At 62.1% G+C, this 15706-nt stretch overlaps 1 protein-coding gene and 1 non-coding gene across 9 annotated transcripts; both read right to left on the bottom strand.

Annotated features, from left to right (window-relative positions):
• Positions 1-6: 6 nt before the first annotated feature.
• CHD3 (chromodomain helicase DNA binding protein 3) lies at positions 7-15700 on the bottom strand. 8 transcript variants are annotated; one of them, XM_081805774.1, is made up of 34 exons: positions 15543-15700; positions 14070-14353; positions 13703-13833; positions 13390-13540; positions 13013-13206; positions 12471-12704; positions 12074-12277; positions 11497-11708; positions 10762-10893; positions 10281-10380; positions 9682-9873; positions 9326-9526; positions 8894-9031; positions 8566-8687; positions 8237-8410; positions 7974-8115; positions 7604-7735; positions 6875-6992; positions 6566-6690; positions 6130-6361; positions 5664-5830; positions 5040-5217; positions 4588-4653; positions 4058-4143; positions 3810-3943; positions 3144-3288; positions 2824-2986; positions 2590-2711; positions 2361-2496; positions 2145-2246; positions 1868-1999; positions 1430-1538; positions 1114-1246; positions 7-825 (listed from the first exon to the last, which is right to left on the bottom strand). In XM_081805774.1, exons 1-34 carry the CDS (start codon positions 15686-15688, stop codon positions 580-582), a joined length of 5283 nt encoding a protein of 1760 aa, XP_081661900.1. In that variant the 5' UTR covers positions 15689-15700; the 3' UTR covers positions 7-579. The 8 variants fall into 8 exon arrangements, with proteins under 8 accessions (XP_081661900.1, XP_081661901.1, XP_081661904.1 ...); XM_081805775.1 differs by having other exon boundaries at positions 1868-1996; XM_081805778.1 differs by having other exon boundaries at positions 13013-13188.
• Positions 3541-3683, bottom strand: LOC115942855 (small Cajal body-specific RNA 21). Its single transcript, XR_004077437.1, has one exon.
• Positions 15701-15706: the final 6 nt, after the last annotated feature.

The following is a 15706-nucleotide window of genomic DNA, read 5'->3' as shown; positions in this document are numbered from 1 at the left end:
GTTTTCACATGTGAGGGGGAGGGAGATCAGAGGGTCAGCATCACAGACTCAGGGAATTAGAACAGGCCTCCGAGGGGCCAGGAGTCAGTCACTAGTCAGACAGGATTAGATGGTTAGAGGGCTCTGGGTTCGAGTCTCTCATCATCAGGGGAAGCGGGTTTGGGAGAAAGGGCTGGAGGTCACAGGGAAGTTTCGGGGGGCAGGGTCACAGGGTGGGATGGGGGTGGTTCCTGCCTGGTGGGGCGAGCGAGACGGGCTGGGGGGGGACGTGACTGGTGGGATGGGGGGGTAGGACTCTGGGCGACTATGCGCAGGCCACGGCCCCGGAGAGGGCACTATTAGCAGTATGGAAGGCGTTGTGGGTCAACGAAGAAGCTCCGCCCTGCGGAGGGGACGCGGCACGTCTCACGGAGTCTGGGCAAGGGGGGCAGGGCCCTCTGCTGGGCGCTGGTGTGAACGCTCTCAGGCACAGACGAGGGCCGGCGGGTGGGTCGGGGTGGGGCAGAGGTCAGAGGGGGGTGGTTCACAGGGTAAAGGGATCAGAGGGGTGGGAAGATTTGAGGGGTGCGGGGTGAAGACTTACGCAGCGTTGTGGGCCCTCCCCCGCGCGGGGCCGCCGCGGCCCTTACCCTTGTGCAGGACGGCGTTGGCCGGCTTGTTCCCCGCCAGCGACTCCTTGGAGAGGTGCTGGTGGCTCTCGGCCAGGCACTCGGCCTCGGCGAAGCGGGCGTGGAGGGCCATGGCGGGGTGCGCCGGCTCCTGCGATAGGTTCAGGTAGGCCGCCCGCCGAAGCTGCTCCTCGATCACCAGCGCCTGCTCCAGGAGCTGAGGGCCCGGGCGGAGGGGGAGTGTGGGCATCTGCCAGCAGCGGGGCCAGCGGACGGGGCGTGCCGGGAGGGGGGACCCACACTGCCCTCCCTGCCCGCCCACAGCACCCCAGCCTCACACCATACCGGGGGTGGGCCCGGCACTGACCCCGACGCACCCCGCCCTTGGCCTCAAGCACCGCTGTCACCCTCGAGGCGTTAGCCTTCGCCACATTCCGATCACACCTGGTCCCCTCCCTGACCCAAGCCCCTCTTCAACGCTGTCCCTTCTCTCCCGGATCCCCACCTTGAATCTCCGGGCCAGGAACTTATTTTTCATCTCCAGAAAGTTCCCCTTATTGGCTTCCGTTTTAAACGGCTCGTTGATGATGGCAAACTGAGCGTCATTCTGGATGTCCTGCCACCGTGCGTAACCGTGGCTGCAACGCAGGGAGGGGCCGTCAAGGAATTTAACGGGGAGGCGCTGCATTATCCACACACACTTCCTCTTGGCCCCATCTCCCCAGAGTGGGGTACGACCCCCCCCCCTTCCCTGGGTGTGGACTCGTCCCCTCTCCAGGTTGAGAAAACCACTTTTTTCTTGCATTTGTATCTAAGGATACAGGACAATCCCGGCCAGGAGCCAATAGTCATGTCTTCGGTGCCAGATCTCATTGAGTTTCCCCGAGGAAATGGCTGCCCGTTCCTCATTCTGCCACAGCGTGTGAAGCTCTGAAAAGCGGGCCGAAGAGAGAGATGGGGCATCAGGAGTTTGGGAACCGGGGCCAACTCAACAGATGAGCAGAGATGAGGGACCAGAGAGCGGGGAGAGGACCAAGGGCTCTTTAGGAGGAAGGGAGAAAGGTAGGTTCGCGGTGAGGAGCAAAAGCAGTTACAAACAAAGCTCAAGTTCGGACCAGGAATAAAGGGGGGATTAAAGAGGACTCTGAAGTTAGGAGTGCGGCCAAGGAGGATCCCCGCCCCACCCGCGACTTGGCACGAGGCACCACACCACAAGAAGGCCCGGGAGGGCGAGCATATCCCGGTGAGGGGCCCCCCACCTGTGAAGCCTCCGTCTGCGATATTGAACATGAACCGCGGCTTCTCCGCCTTCTCCTCGCGCCGCCCGTTGGGCCGCGGCTCGTCCCGGGGAGGCCCCGGCCGCAGCTCCCGCTCCCCTCTCGTGTCTTCTGCTAGGGCAGACGGGGCAGAGGTCACCCCCATGCCCTGCACTGGCCTGGCCGGGAGCAAGGACCCCCCAGGACCCAGGCATTGGCGCCCCCGGACTCCACCTCCCGATTCCCTCGGACCCGGGGCCCCAGTGTGTCCACCCATTACCTCTCTTGCCCAAATCCCCTGTTTCCCCCTCCGGCCTCTCCCTGTGCTCCTGTCCATCCAACGGCTTCTCCTCCCCCCTCTCTCCTGGCGTCGACTCTGTGGCTGTGGGAGGGGGTAGGGTACAGGAAGGGAGGATGTCACCCTCATCCCCTGACCCCGGAACAGGGAGCCCCCAGAGTCTAAGCCCCCTCGTCACCCCTAAGCTCATGCACCCACCTGACTTCTCTCTGTCCCCCCGGTACCCAGGTTCAGGGTCCATTTCTCCAGGGACTCCCGGCACCTCCTCCTCTAGAGGAATCTTCCTTGGCTCCAGCCGCTCCCCAAGCGATGGGGCTGGGCTAGGGACATCAGCCTAGGAGTCGGGATGGAGTCAGGATGAAGCAGAGAGGTCCCAGGCACCTGGCCTTCACGCTCTCCCCTCTGCGGGAGCCCGGCAGCCACGTACCTCGGTCTCCATCTTCTCCCCGGTTTTGCTGTTCTTCTCGGGCTTCTCCTCTTGGTTTTCCGCTTCATCCTTTTCAAGAGGTGTCCTCACACCATCTCCTTTCTCACTTGGAGCTGGAGTAGCTGCAGGGGGGAGGCAGAGTGAGGAGGCGGAAACCCCCTCCCTGACTCCAGTCCCTGCTTGCGGGGCACCGGCCCCCATCCCCACCTCTCCTGCCGTCCTGACCCCCGTTACCAGGCTTAGAAGTACAAGGACTGTTCGTAGCAGAAGCCTCAGGGGTGGTGGGAGACGTTTTGGTAGGAGAGGAAGCTCTGGAGGAGCGCTTAGAGTCGGCACTGGGGTCGGGCATCAGCTCGGGCATCGACCAGCGCCCATTAATGTGCTCAAATTCCTGTACCTGAGAGGAGCAGGAGGCGGTAGGGACGGGTCAGCTACAGGCACTGGACACACAGGAAGCTCTCCTGCCAGTCTGAATCCAGAACTCGGGGATGCCAGGCAGAGGAGGACGGGGCCTATGTGGCCAGCTCGGCTCTGGGTGAGGGACAAGCCGGTACCTTCTTCTTGACGAGAGACATGACTCCAATTCGGGTCAGCACTTGCTGGCGACTCAGGCCCTCCCGAGGGACGCCGTCAGCAAAGGTTTCCGAGCCGTCCGCCCCAGGCTCACAGAGATGGCGCATGAACAGAGACACATAGGCCCTGAGAAGCGTGGGGTGGGATGCAGGTTAGGAGGGCCTCGGAGGGGAGGCGAGGTGGTGAGGGGGTGCACAGGGCTTACTGAAGCCCTGAACCCTATACTGCCCGGGGCCCCCCAATCTCACCATGACTAGCCCTCCACATCCCCCCTCCCACCTCTGCCCCCTGTCTCTCCCCGGTCTCCTTGGCCTTGGTCCTTCGTTCCTCGGCCCCATCAGTCAGCTCGTCATCCCGTCCACCAGTTCCCCGGCTAGTAAATGTGAGGCAAGGCCAGCCCGGGGCCAGGCGCCCGTCTCAGGCGCCTCTCCCGTGGGGTTTGGGGAGCCAGGCCTCTGTGCTCTAGGCTCGGCTGAGGGGAGGTGGGGCAGGCTGAGCCCACGCCCCAGGAAACCAAGCCGGAAAAGGCCGGGAGCGTGGTGGTCAGTTGAGTAAGGTCACATCACGTGGCGGCCGAGCGGAGGACGTGAACGCCCGGAGCTCCCACCCTTCCAGCCAGCTGGGTCGGGGGCACCGCCCGCACTCACTTGAACTCCTTCTCCGTCTTGCCCCTCAGGTCCCGCACCAGCCACTGAGTGGTGAAGGCATCCTGCGGCGGCATCCCCCAGCGCATGACGGCGTTGAGGAAGGCCTTCCGCTGCCGAGTGTTGAATCCCAGCACCTGGGGGCCGGAGGGCAGGGCGGGGGCCATCAACATCGGGGGGTCTCACTGCTGGGACCCCCCTCTGTGACTTGGCCCCGAGGGAACACTCAGGGACCTGGGGCCAGCTCCCACCTCAATGTTGCCCCCAACTCGAGCCAGCAGCGGAGGCAGCGGCTTATCCTTCTCGTTCCGGAGCTGCCTCTTTGACTGTCGACGTCCTGGGTGTGGGGGGGTGGTTTGGTTAGGGGGGGCCCCCACCTTCTCCACCCCTCAGTCCTTCTCTATGCCCCAGCCCCCGAGACGCAGAACCCAGGGAAGGCCTGGGTCACGTCTGAGGCACTTCTAATTTTCTTTCAAGCGCTTTTCGACCTACCCACCGAGCAGGTCTAGAAGAAATGGATCCCATTAAAGAACTAGCAGGTAAACCACCAGTGAGAACGTCAACTGTAAATTTCCTCGATTTTCCTCCTAGGCACCTCAGTCTGTGTGATTCTATACTCCCCATTTTAACGGTGGAGAAATTACGGGCATTTCGTCCTTTTTATCTGCGACCTTTACTTAGTCAACAGAAAAGCACCCGTTTGTAGAAATGCGGGATTTAAAGGATGCCAGGGAATGATTTGGGAAGAGCTATGGTAGGAAATCAGGGAAACAAGTGCCACCTTCTGGACGCTCATCAAAGTCTTCGTCTTCCTCCTCTGATCCCACTGAGTATTCAGACTGGTTATCTGTGGGGAGAGGGCACCGGGTCAGGGACGGCTCCCGGGATAAGCCCACGCTGGGCCCTTTCTGCCTGGAGGGCCCCTGCCCCCCGATGCTGTCCGACTCTGGGGCCACATATCCTGAACGGGGTCCATGCGCCTGGTCCCCGGGCACCTCCCCACCCCTGTGCACCCCGTGCCAGGCGAGAACCCTGCAGCCGCCAGCTGGCTGAGACCACCCGCAAGCCCACCTGGCCTCCAGGCAGCTCGCGCAGACCCTTCCTAACCCCTGCCCCTCCAGCAGGGGAGGCCCTGACCCCGACGCCTCCCTCTCTCCCTCAGAATGCCCCCGGCCTCCAGGCTCCTCATCAGCACGCCTCCCTTCCCAGTCCCGCCCCCGGGGCAATCCTCACCCTGGTCCTCCTGAGCGGCGTCGTTGTAGTTGACCTGCTTGCGGACCCGCTTGCCCTTGCCCAGATTGCGGGCCAGGTCCTCCTGCTGCTGCTCGTAGTGGTGCCGCAGGAGCTTCTCCCAGTAGTCGGGGTCCACGTTCTCCTCCTGCTTGATGATCTCCCGCTCGATCTCCTCGATCTGCGGGGCAGCACAACACACGCTCGCAGCTGCCCTCGCCGCCGCCCAGCACTCATACCACGACCCCGTCCCTACCCTCCCGCCGCCCGGGCTCAAGTCCGCGTGAACTATCTGGAGGCTGCACGTCTTCCTTGTCTCTTACCAGCAACGAGCTTCTCCGCTCTGCTCCCTGCGTCTCCCCCGAACCTGTCCTCTAGCACGCTCCGCGTCCCTCCCGCCCTGACTCACTGGCATCCTCTGTGTTTGTCAGTACTCTCTCCGCCTAGGTTCTCCCCAAGGTCTGGCCTCACCCCTCAGACCAAGGAGCTGGGTCGCCCTTCACTGGGCGCCACGGTAAGAGCTCAGATGAAAAACGAGAGCGAAGGGGGATCCTTGCCCTTCAAGTCCACGGACGCTGCCCTGCAGAGGTGGCCTGGGATAGACAGCGTCCGGCCCTGGCCTCTCACCTTGTCTTCCTCCCGCACCACGTACTGGGCCACCTTGAAGGAGCTGAGATACTCGTTCATGTTCTGCACGTCCGTGTCCTCCGTCGCATCCTGGTTCCGGTCCAAGAGCCGAGCGATGGCCTCGTTGTCGTAGTGAATCACGCTGCTGTCCTCCTCCTTGTTCTCCCCTGGCGGAGACCGGGAACAAGAGGGGACTCAGTTCCAGCCAGAGCCTCTGCTGGAACTTGAGGAAGGTCCATGGAAAGCCTTCTGACTTTGCTCCCTTCTCACGGGAGCACTGGGGGCGGAGGCCCGTCCCCGGGGAGTCCGCGGAGACCTGTTCTGGCTTCCCGCTCTCCGCGCAGGAGATAGGGCCGCCCTTCCTCCACGGGCCGCACCGGAGAGTTTTTCTTCGGGGGCCCCCGAAGACGAGTGCGCCCGGGAGAGCAGGGGCCTGCCTTCAGGAAGCTGCAGGGAAGGTCCTCACCCTCGTTCTCATCCTTGAACAGCTCCTCGGTGCCGAATTTGAGGATGTCATCCAGCTCCTGCTTGGACATGGAGCCCGCCTTGGAGCCCAGCCCGGGCCGGACCACCAGGTGCGTCAGCATCATCTTCCTCTTGGCCACTTGCGTGATTCGCTCTTCCACGGACGCGCGAGTCACAAACCGGTAAATCATCACCTTATTGGCCTGGCCGATGCGGTGAGCGCGGCTGAAGGCCTGCGGGGGCAGGAAGCAGAAGCGGGGATGGACCGGGGGAGTAGCGGGGGAGACGGGGCCCACGTGCTGGCGAAAGGCTGCCGGCAAGGAAGGGTCTTCTGCCCCCGCAGAGCTTCCTCTCTGACCCCGGGACACGACCCCCTCCGCCGTGAGCCCACGTCTCCCTGCTAACAGGTGCGGGGGCTCCAGGAGGAGAGCTCCCACCTGGATGTCGTTATGGGGGTTCCAGTCGGAATCGAAGATGATGACCGTGTCGGCAGTGGCCAGATTGATGCCCAGGCCCCCGGCTCGGGTGGACAGCAGGAAGCAGAACTGCTGGGCCCCGGGAGCTAGGAGGGGAGCGCGGGAGTCGGCAGCCGTGTTGGGGGGCCGACTCCTGGACGCCCCCCGGCCGCAGGCCACCATGCCGCCAACACGGCAGCTAGGTGGCAGATACCCTCCCGTGCCGGGGACCCAGGCACAGGTGGCTCGGGCCTCGCACGCCCAGCGGGGACCACGGCACCTCCTCCTCACCGTTGAACCGATCGATGGCCTCCTGCCTCAGGGCGCCCGTGATACCTCCGTCGATGCGCTCATACTTGTACCCTTCGTAGTCTAGAAAGTCCTCCAGCAGGTCCAGCATCTTGGTCATCTACAGCGGCACAGAAGGACAGAGTCTGGAACGACGAGGCAGCGGGCCGGGCCCGGTGTGTCCTGACCACCCCTTTACCGCGCCGCCCCCCTCGGCCGTCTTGCCGGCCCTGGAGCCCACTCCCTGGTGCTGCTGCCCCGCTCCAGCCCTTCCTCGCCTCGCATTCTCGTCACACTCGCTTGACTGAGGATCCCTTCTCCTAAGGCAGAGGCTCTCCTCTGAGACCCACGAGAAGGTTTCAGGGACATCTACGAACGCCCTGAAAATCTGTACAGGATCGTCTAACTGGGTGGTTTCCTGGAGAGCAGACCCACGGCTTCCATCGGATTCCCAAGAGCTCCGTGCTCTCCTGTCCTCTCCCCTGCTTAAGAAACATTACAGGTCCCAGAAACGACCCTGAGGAGACACGGGCTCACCCTCCCCTTGCTCCCTATTTGGCTTCCAAGAAGCTGGCCTGCAACTTGCAATGACCTTAGCTAAGAACAGGGGTCAGAGACCGGACCGGAACCTCTCAAGAGTGCCACCTCCTAACCTCTCTCACCACGGCAGCCATGGGAACAAAGTAAGGGGACTGGCCTGGGGGGCGACACAGAGCTACGGGCGCGGGTCACCTGCGAGAAGATGAGAACTCTGTGTCCCTGCTCCTTCAGCTTGCGTAGCATCTTCTGCAGGAGCATGAGCTTGCCAGATGCTTTAATAAGTGCCCCACCCTCGTAGGCCCCACTGGGGAGTTTGGGGGACTCCTGCCGAGAAGGGAGCAGGAAGGAGGAGTGGGTCAGGGAGCAGCAGGCCCCTGTGTTCGCACCGAGCCCAGAAAGCCAGGAGCCCAAACCCAGCCTCCGCCCCTCGGAACTTCCTGCTCCCCTGCGCAATCCTGCCCCTGGCCCCCCGCCCTCCGCCCAGCTCCAGGCCTGCCTCGGCTCCCCCCACCACCCCGTTTTCAGACCACAGCCTGTCGGCAGCCCCCAACTAATGCGTCACCATAGCAGCCACGGGGAAGAGGTAGGGGTGGTTACAACACTTCTTCAGATCCATCATGATGTTGAGCAGAGACACCTGGTTCCCGCCACCTCGCGAATTCAAGGCCTCGAAGTTCCGAGTCAGGATGTACTTATAGTATTTCCTGAAGACCAGGGTGGGGGCGCGGGAGAGACAAAGGGACCAGTGAGGAGGCTGCCCTGGGTCTCGGCTTCCCGGAAAGCTGCCCCTGGCCCCCAGTCCAGGTCGCCCGGCTCTCGCCTCACTTCTGCATGGGGCTCAGCTCCACCCGAACGATAAGCTCCGTCTTGGCTGGCATGTTCTTGAAGACATCAGCCTTGAGCCTCCGCAGCATGTGCGGCCCCAGCAAATCGTGCAGTTTCTTAATCTGGTCTTCTTTGGATATGTCAGCAAACTCCTCCAGGAAGCCTTCCAGGTTGCTGGTAGCCGGAAGGAGACAAGGAACCGAACAGGCCATTGGGTTCTCTGTCCCTGGCCTCGGGCTCCCTTCTTCACTTAGAGGACTCCTCCTCCCGCTCCTGTTCTCAGCCCCTCCACGCTGCACCTCCACACACCCCCCTGGTGGGTCACTTACTTAAACCTCTCTGGGGTGAGGAAGTTCAGCAGGTGAAAGAGCTCCTCCAGATTATTCTGCAATGGAGTCCCTGTCAGCAGCAACTTATGATCTATCTTGTAGCCATTGAGGACCCTGAAAAACTAGAAAATGGGGCAAGGACAGGCAGGAGAACGGGCCCGTTAGTCGCAAGTGGCTGGACCACAGCGCCCGCCTTTTCCTGTTCCCTCTGGGATTAGAGGCCCCAAATCCCCAGTCCTCCCTCTCCCCCAAGCTGGACTCCTCCCCGTTCCAGAACGTTCCTTCTTAGAAGCAGGGCCAGACTCGGTGGTCTGGGTATCTCACTCACCTTGGACTGGTTATTCTTGAGCCGATGGGCTTCATCCACCACGAGGCAGGCCCAGCGGATGGAGCCGAGTGCTGCCTGATCGATGGTGATCAGCTCATACGATGTCAGGAGAACGTGGAACTTCACCTGGGCCTCCCTCTGCCAACACAGCCACGGTCCATGCCACCTGACCCCCGGGCACCCAGACTTCCACCCCGTTCTTTACCCGGACCCCCCGTCCTGCTGCGTGGGCTCTACGCGGGGATGACTAGACGCGGCCCCCAACCCCTATGCCGTGTCCAGTACGGACAGAAACGTACGTCTCCAGGACAGGAGGGCAGGGGCGGGGAGGAAAGAAAACGCTCGGAGGGGAGCAAAGGAACTGAAACCCCGGTGGGGGGCAGCGAAACAACAAATCTGGGCTCTCCAAGAAGACGAGGTCGAGAAACCTACCTTCATCTTAAAAGCTTTCTTGCCACCTTTGATGGCATTGTCTTCGAAGGAAAACTCGTTCTCGCGGATGATGGCCCGGCTGTCCTTGTCACCCGTGTACGTCACCACGTAGAACTTGGGTGCCCACATCTGGAACTCCCGCTCCCAGTTAATGATAGTAGAGAGGGGAGCACTCACCAGAAAGGGACCCTTTGTGTGGCCCTGGGAGTCAAGGGTGGGGGGGACACCGTTAGTCAGGGCTCGAGGCGGTCGCCCCGGTCCTCTGGCTGCCTCCCTCCTCGCCGCACGCCTCCGTGCCCTCAGCCTCCAATCACTCCCACCTTCCCCAGTCCCTCAGGGGCCCCCGCATCCAGTACCTCCTTGTAGAGCGAGTAGAGGAAGACGATGGTCTGGATGGTCTTGCCCAGCCCCATCTCGTCAGCCAGGATGGTGTCGGTGCCCTGGGCCCACGAGAAGCGCAGCCAGTTCAAGCCCTCCAGCTGGTACATGTGCAGCGTGCCTCCCGTGGCCGTGATAAACCGCGGCTGGGTCTCGTATTTCACCGTCGGCTGCCGGGTCAAGAAGTCCGAACGCTCAAGGGGACGGTCAGGGCTCCTTCGCCCCCCTCCCTGGCACTGAGATCAGGTTGGATCACGGTTCCCTCCACGAGGCCTGAGCTTATGGAAGTTCTAGACTTCAGTCCCTCCCCATCACTCCTTAAAGCCAGACACAGCGACGGCACCGTGACGGCGTGAGGAAGGGAGCTGCAGGGGTGGGGGGTGGGGGCAGCCCTGGGTGCTACTGCTCTGAGCTGCTCTCTGGCCCTTTAGCCAGAGTTCCTAGCCACGCCTGGGGCAAGGCTGGACACTGTTTAGGGAGGTTGCTGAAACTCGGGGAAGTCCTGTCAGTAGCCCCAGGGCAATGGGCAATCGCCCCAGTTCTAGAATCAGGAGAGGGGCTGAGAGAGAGGACTTACGTCGTTAGTAGGAGAACTGGGGGGCCCGTCGCCCTGCAGCTCCTTCTTCTTCTTCTTATACTTGCGGGGCTGGGCGGGGTCCTCCCCCATAATCAGTTCTCTGGGAAAAGAGCGGGTCTGAGTGAGGCCTGCTCCTCGGGACCTCGCTCTCTCCTGAACCCGTTCCAGACCTAACTCCCACTCCCCTAAACTTGACTTTCTCACATTTCCTTTCTCCCAGGCTCTTTACCTTCACCCCTTGATTTTCATCTCCAGGGCCAACCCTCCCCAGTCCGCAGCATCCCCTTTCCCCATGACTGGACCTGACATCTGCTCCTCGTGTGGCTTCTTTACCAGTCCCATCCCAGATAACCTAACGCTGGCTCCCACTGCCCCCGATTCCAGGTTGGATCTATCCCTACTTCACCTCCTCTACCCCGGAGGAGTGGCTTTCATGCCCCGGTCCTCAGACTCCCTCTACCCCATGGCCTGGCCCCCTCACCGGTGTCTCCAATAGCTCTGCTTGTGGTCTTCATATTCGGGGATGTTCATTTCATCTTCCTCCCATGTGGACTGGTCGTAGGGCAAGTCTCTCCATTTCACTAGGTAGTGGTAATTCCCCTTTTTATCCACACTGCGGGGCAGAAGACCGAGAGAAGGAGCAGGAGGAGAAAAATAACGTGGACCGCAAGCAGAAAGAAGTCGTCATAAACGCAATTATCAGCAAACACGTAGCCTTTTCACCTATTCCTCCGTGGGGGGCCCCTGGGAGGGAATTTAGGATGGCCGAGGCATCCCCCTACCCTTTCCAGGACGGCTGCTTAGAAATCAACGATCAGAACACATCCTGGGCTTTGTCTAAACACACTTAACTAAACACCCACTGGGCGTGAGGCCCCATTCCAGGCGGGGGTGATTCAGCAGTGATGAACGAAACACACGACGGACCCCATGCCCTCGAAGCTCACATCTGGCTGCGGAAGGCAGAGACGGACCAGGGGAGCACGCACACGCAGAGGAACGTTCGGTGGTAACAAGCACCACGAAGAAAGGAGTACGACAAACGCCGGCCTGGCTGAACCGTGTCTCTTTCTCACGTTGGCCCTCACGGCCCAACACCCAGCCTCGCGTGTCATTAGATCAGAGGCAGGGGTGAAGGGCTGGACTCTCCGCCTGGTTTCTCTCCACCCCACTGGGGAGACGTGTCCCAACGGCTGGCGTGCAGCCAGAGGCTCACCTGTGGTTGATGATGCGGTGGACGGTCATCCACTCCGGCTTGATGCCAAAGCGATAGTACTTCTCCTCCATCTCCGCGTAGTGCGGGTCCTTCACCTTGCGCTTGTCACTCTTCCCATCGTCCTCGCCAGAGCCGTAGTCCAGGGGCGGGGGCTCATCCATGTCGTTCTTCCGCTGGTAGTTCCGGTACATTACCAAGTGGAAGATCTCCAACTGGTGGGGCACAGAGGGAGGGGAACGAGACGGTCCCAGCACCCGAAGAGGACCGAAGGGGACAGGGGACAGGCCCCAGGGGGAGCGGCGTGGGGAGGAGAGACGCAAAGCGAACCGGGCGAGCACGTAACAGGCTAAAGGAAGCAGGGACCATGGTGAGATTGAGGGCAGAAAGCGAAGGGAGGCTGGCGGAGAGAGGACAGAGGCCGGGAGAACCTCCTGCGGAGACTAAGGACGGAGGGAGGGTGTGAGGGCCGGAGGCGGGAGCCAAGGGCCAGCGAAGGGTCTGGAACAGCAGAGCCGGAGGGGTGGGTGAGAAGAGCAGGAGAGGGGGTCACAGAGAGCGGGAAGGAGAGGCCGCGTACCTGAAGCTCCTTGGCCCAAGAGCAGTGCCAGTAGGACAGTCCTACCCACTTGACAAAGAACTCTCGCTCCGATCGACCTTGAAGAGGACGGGGCGGCGGGGCATCGGGGCTCCCGTCGGCCTGCTGGGGGGCTGGCACGGACACGGGTGGCTCCCCCCACCGCCAGTGCAGGATCTTCTGCACACGGCCTTTCAGCACAGGGCACTTGGGGACAGGCGTGCACAAGGAGGAAACAGAGGCAGAAAGAGCCATTGTTACGGGAGGAGGAGGACGGGGTCCCGTGTGGGGATCAAAGGCAAGTGAAGGGACAGGAGAGGAAGGAGGAGCCAGACGGTGGGATCCCAGAGATGGGAGGAGCCGGGGCTGCAAGGAAACGCGGCGGGAAGGGCCGACTCACCGTGCATCGGGGACACAGCCATTCCCCGTTGGGGATGTCGGGCAGGGGCGGGTTCAGACAGTGGATGTGGTAGGAGGAGATGCACGCATCGCAGCACAAGAGCTCGCCCCCATCCTTGCACACACGACAGTACTCCATGTGGTCGTCTTCTTCCTCCTTCTCCCCTTCTTCCTCTCCCTCCTCTTCGTACTCCTCCTCCTCCTCCTTGGCCTCCCACTGCACCCCCTCCTTCTCCTGGGAGGCCAAGGCCAGACACAGACACAGATGGAAGGAAGGAGACGGGCAGTGAGACCGGAAGCCAGGGACAGAAACAGGACACCTAACTCCTAGAAGTGCACAGGACGTGGGCAGGAAGGAAGGGACGGGACACCTCCGTTTCCAAACACGTTAATGAGAGGGCAGAAGGACGGGGGAGAGGAGCCAGGATCCTGGATCCTCACGTGCCGGCCACTGAGAAAGCCAGGCGTCCGGGGGCAGGCGGAGGGCATCTGGGGGCAGGACGCAGACGGGTGGGTCCCCGGGGGGGCGCAGCAGGTACTCACGCAGTGGGGGCAGCTCCATTTGCCCTCGGGAGCCCGGTCCAGCTCAGGATCAAGGCAGACGAGGTGGTAGGCACGAGGGCAGGTGTCACACAGAATAATTTCCCCACCCTGCTGGCACACCTCGCAGTAATCCTGATGATCCGTCTCGTAGCCGTCAACCTCCTCCTCCCCGGCCACTGCGGGACAGCCCAGGACTGTCACGTACACCAGTGGAGGCAAAGGGCACAGAGAGAGAGAGAGAAAGAGAGAGAGAAAAAGAGAGAGAGAGAGGGATGATGGGAGACAGAAGACCTGAATAAAGCAGTCAGAGGGGGAAACAAGAGGAGCCCCCAAAGGGACGAGAGGAGGCCAGACAAAGTCGCGCCGGCCCCCCTTACCCTTCCTCTTCTTCCGCCCTGGCCGGCCTCTCTTGAGCTTCTTGGTGCGGACAGGCCCATCGGGCCGGCCCGAGGCGCTGTGGACGCTGCCGCTGTCCAGGTCTGACTCCTCGGCCTCCGGCTCAGGGCCCTCATCACTCTGCAAAACATACTGCCCATAGCCCCGTGGTGGTCAGGGAGGCCGGCTTCGATCCGCTCCCCTCCCCAGGCCTGACTCCTGCTGTGGCTTCCCGCACGGACCCCTGCATCTGGACCCCCGCCCCCCCCCGCCGACGCCCCCCGGGCGCTTGGCCGACGGGGAGGGGCCGCTCACCGAGCCTCCCTTCTTCCTCTTGCCACCCAGCAACCCTAGCTTGATTTTGAGTGGTGCCATCTTCTTTCCCCGAAGCTTCTTGCGTCCATCAGGCACTCGGGGGCTCTTACTCCGCCGTTTATGGCCCGGCCCTGAAGGAGGAGTGGGGTGAGGGGGAAAAGGTGGGCGTCACGACGTCCTGGAATAGCGGAGGTCACAGAGGCCTCCGGACCCTCCTGTGGGCCGTGGCTTCCCTCAGACCTCCTCCCGCAAAGCGTTTCCCCTACAACAGTCGGGGCTGAGAAGACAGACGAGCTCTAGACTCTGACTTGCGAACGTGTGGTTTGGGGGGCGGGGCGGCGGTCGCTCTAAGCAGAGGGTTTCTCACCTTTGCCCTCTTTGGTTTTGGCTCTGCGGACGGGTGGGGGCTGGGCATCGGCAGGAGGCGGCGGCGGGAGGGTGGGGGGTCCGCAAGGTGCCACGGGGGCGGCCGATGACTCAGCAGCTGACACCTGCTCGGCCACCGCCGCCGCGGCCGCCGCGGCCGCGGCCGCGACAGCAGCTGCCGACCCCTTGAAGGGGTTGTTGGCACTGAACTCTCTCCACTTGGCCCCGAGGATGGTCATCATCTTCGACATCGGGATCTTAGGATTCTTCTTCGCAATCAGGGGCCTGGAAACACAGGAGCAGAAGACGCAGGACCCTCGCGGACGGTCCGGGAACACTGCCGCGTCCCTCGTGGGTAAATCTGCGCGCGCTCGCGCTCCCGGGCCGCGAGGATCCGTCCCGGCAGCAACGACGTCGCTTTAGAGCTAAACAGACACGAGACGTAAGACGGGAACAAACCGCGAAAGACGGGAAAGGAGAAAGACGACGTACACGCGCAGCACGTCAAAGAGGACGAGGCCGAGGCGTCGGTAAAAAGGCTTTGAACCTTTTCCAGTTTGTGAGACTCTTCGACGTGCGTTAGCAAGGCCTCGTTTCATCCTCGAGATGAGACCGCGAGTTGCCAGGACTCTGTGTGTTTTTCTAGTGAGTTCCACGGGCCCTGAGGAAGGGTCCCGGCACGTGGAGCCTGACAGGCCAGGCGGGTTCTGCTCCACGGCAGGCGTTAAACTCTCGTGAGGACATGGGTGACCACGGTCCTCAGCAGCGAGGCAGGAGAGACAGGGTACCAATGACAGGTACCGGGTACAGAACACTCGCCGGAGAGGGGGTGGGCACCAGGCCTCGAGCGCACCGCGCTCCCCTCACCCCAGCAAATCCCCACAGGACCCCAGGAGGGACACACCACGACTGCCTACTTTACAGATCGAAAACCGAAGAGCAGAGAAGTAGCGTGCCCAAGACCGTACCAGGCCCGCTGCTCTGTAAAGTGCCTGCTCCCCCAAAAGGCAGCTCTGCCAAGGCCTCCTCTAACCGGGGGGTCCCTGAAGCCCAGGCTCCACAGCCCACAGGGCGAGCGCCGTTGCCACGGGGTCCTAAGCCAGAGACACAGAGGACCTGATAACCGAGCAGAGGAAATCGGGCAACGCCAATGTTCTCTGGGCGTCAGTGGAGAGAGAAGTCACGCAGGGGGAGCTGGAACGGTTGGAGCGGTGAGGGCCACCAGCCCTCGCGGTCTTCCGTCACTGGAGGTTTTGAACCCAGCACTGGAATTATGACCTCCCCCCACCCCCTCCGTGAAGAGCTCCTGACTGGGGTCCTCGGAGCCTCAGGTGTCCAGGAACCCTAAAGTTATGTGCGGATGGGGTGTGTCTGTGCTGTGCGTTTCTCTGGGGAGCAGCATCTGAGCGTTTATCCGGTGCCAGAGGGGTTCACCTGGCCCCCCCAAAGTAAAGTGTCCATTGGCCAGTCCTACCTCATGAACTGGCTAAAGGCTTTGTAGTTGGTGAGTGTGTGGTAATCCTCCTCGGAGAACACATGCTCCACGTCCTCCAGGCCCCAGGTCAGAAGCAGAGTTGCCGACGACTTCTGTTCCACCTGCTGGGAGAGACCGGGTGTCATGGGGCTTTTGATGGGGGG

Source organism: Leptonychotes weddellii, chromosome 15 (assembly GCF_054177405.1).
Source record: "Leptonychotes weddellii isolate Sample4059 chromosome 15, ASM5417740v2, whole genome shotgun sequence".
NCBI lineage: Eukaryota > Metazoa > Chordata > Mammalia > Carnivora > Phocidae > Leptonychotes > Leptonychotes weddellii.
Note: the sequence above shows the minus strand (reverse complement) of the source record. Positions and strands in the feature narration are given on the sequence as shown.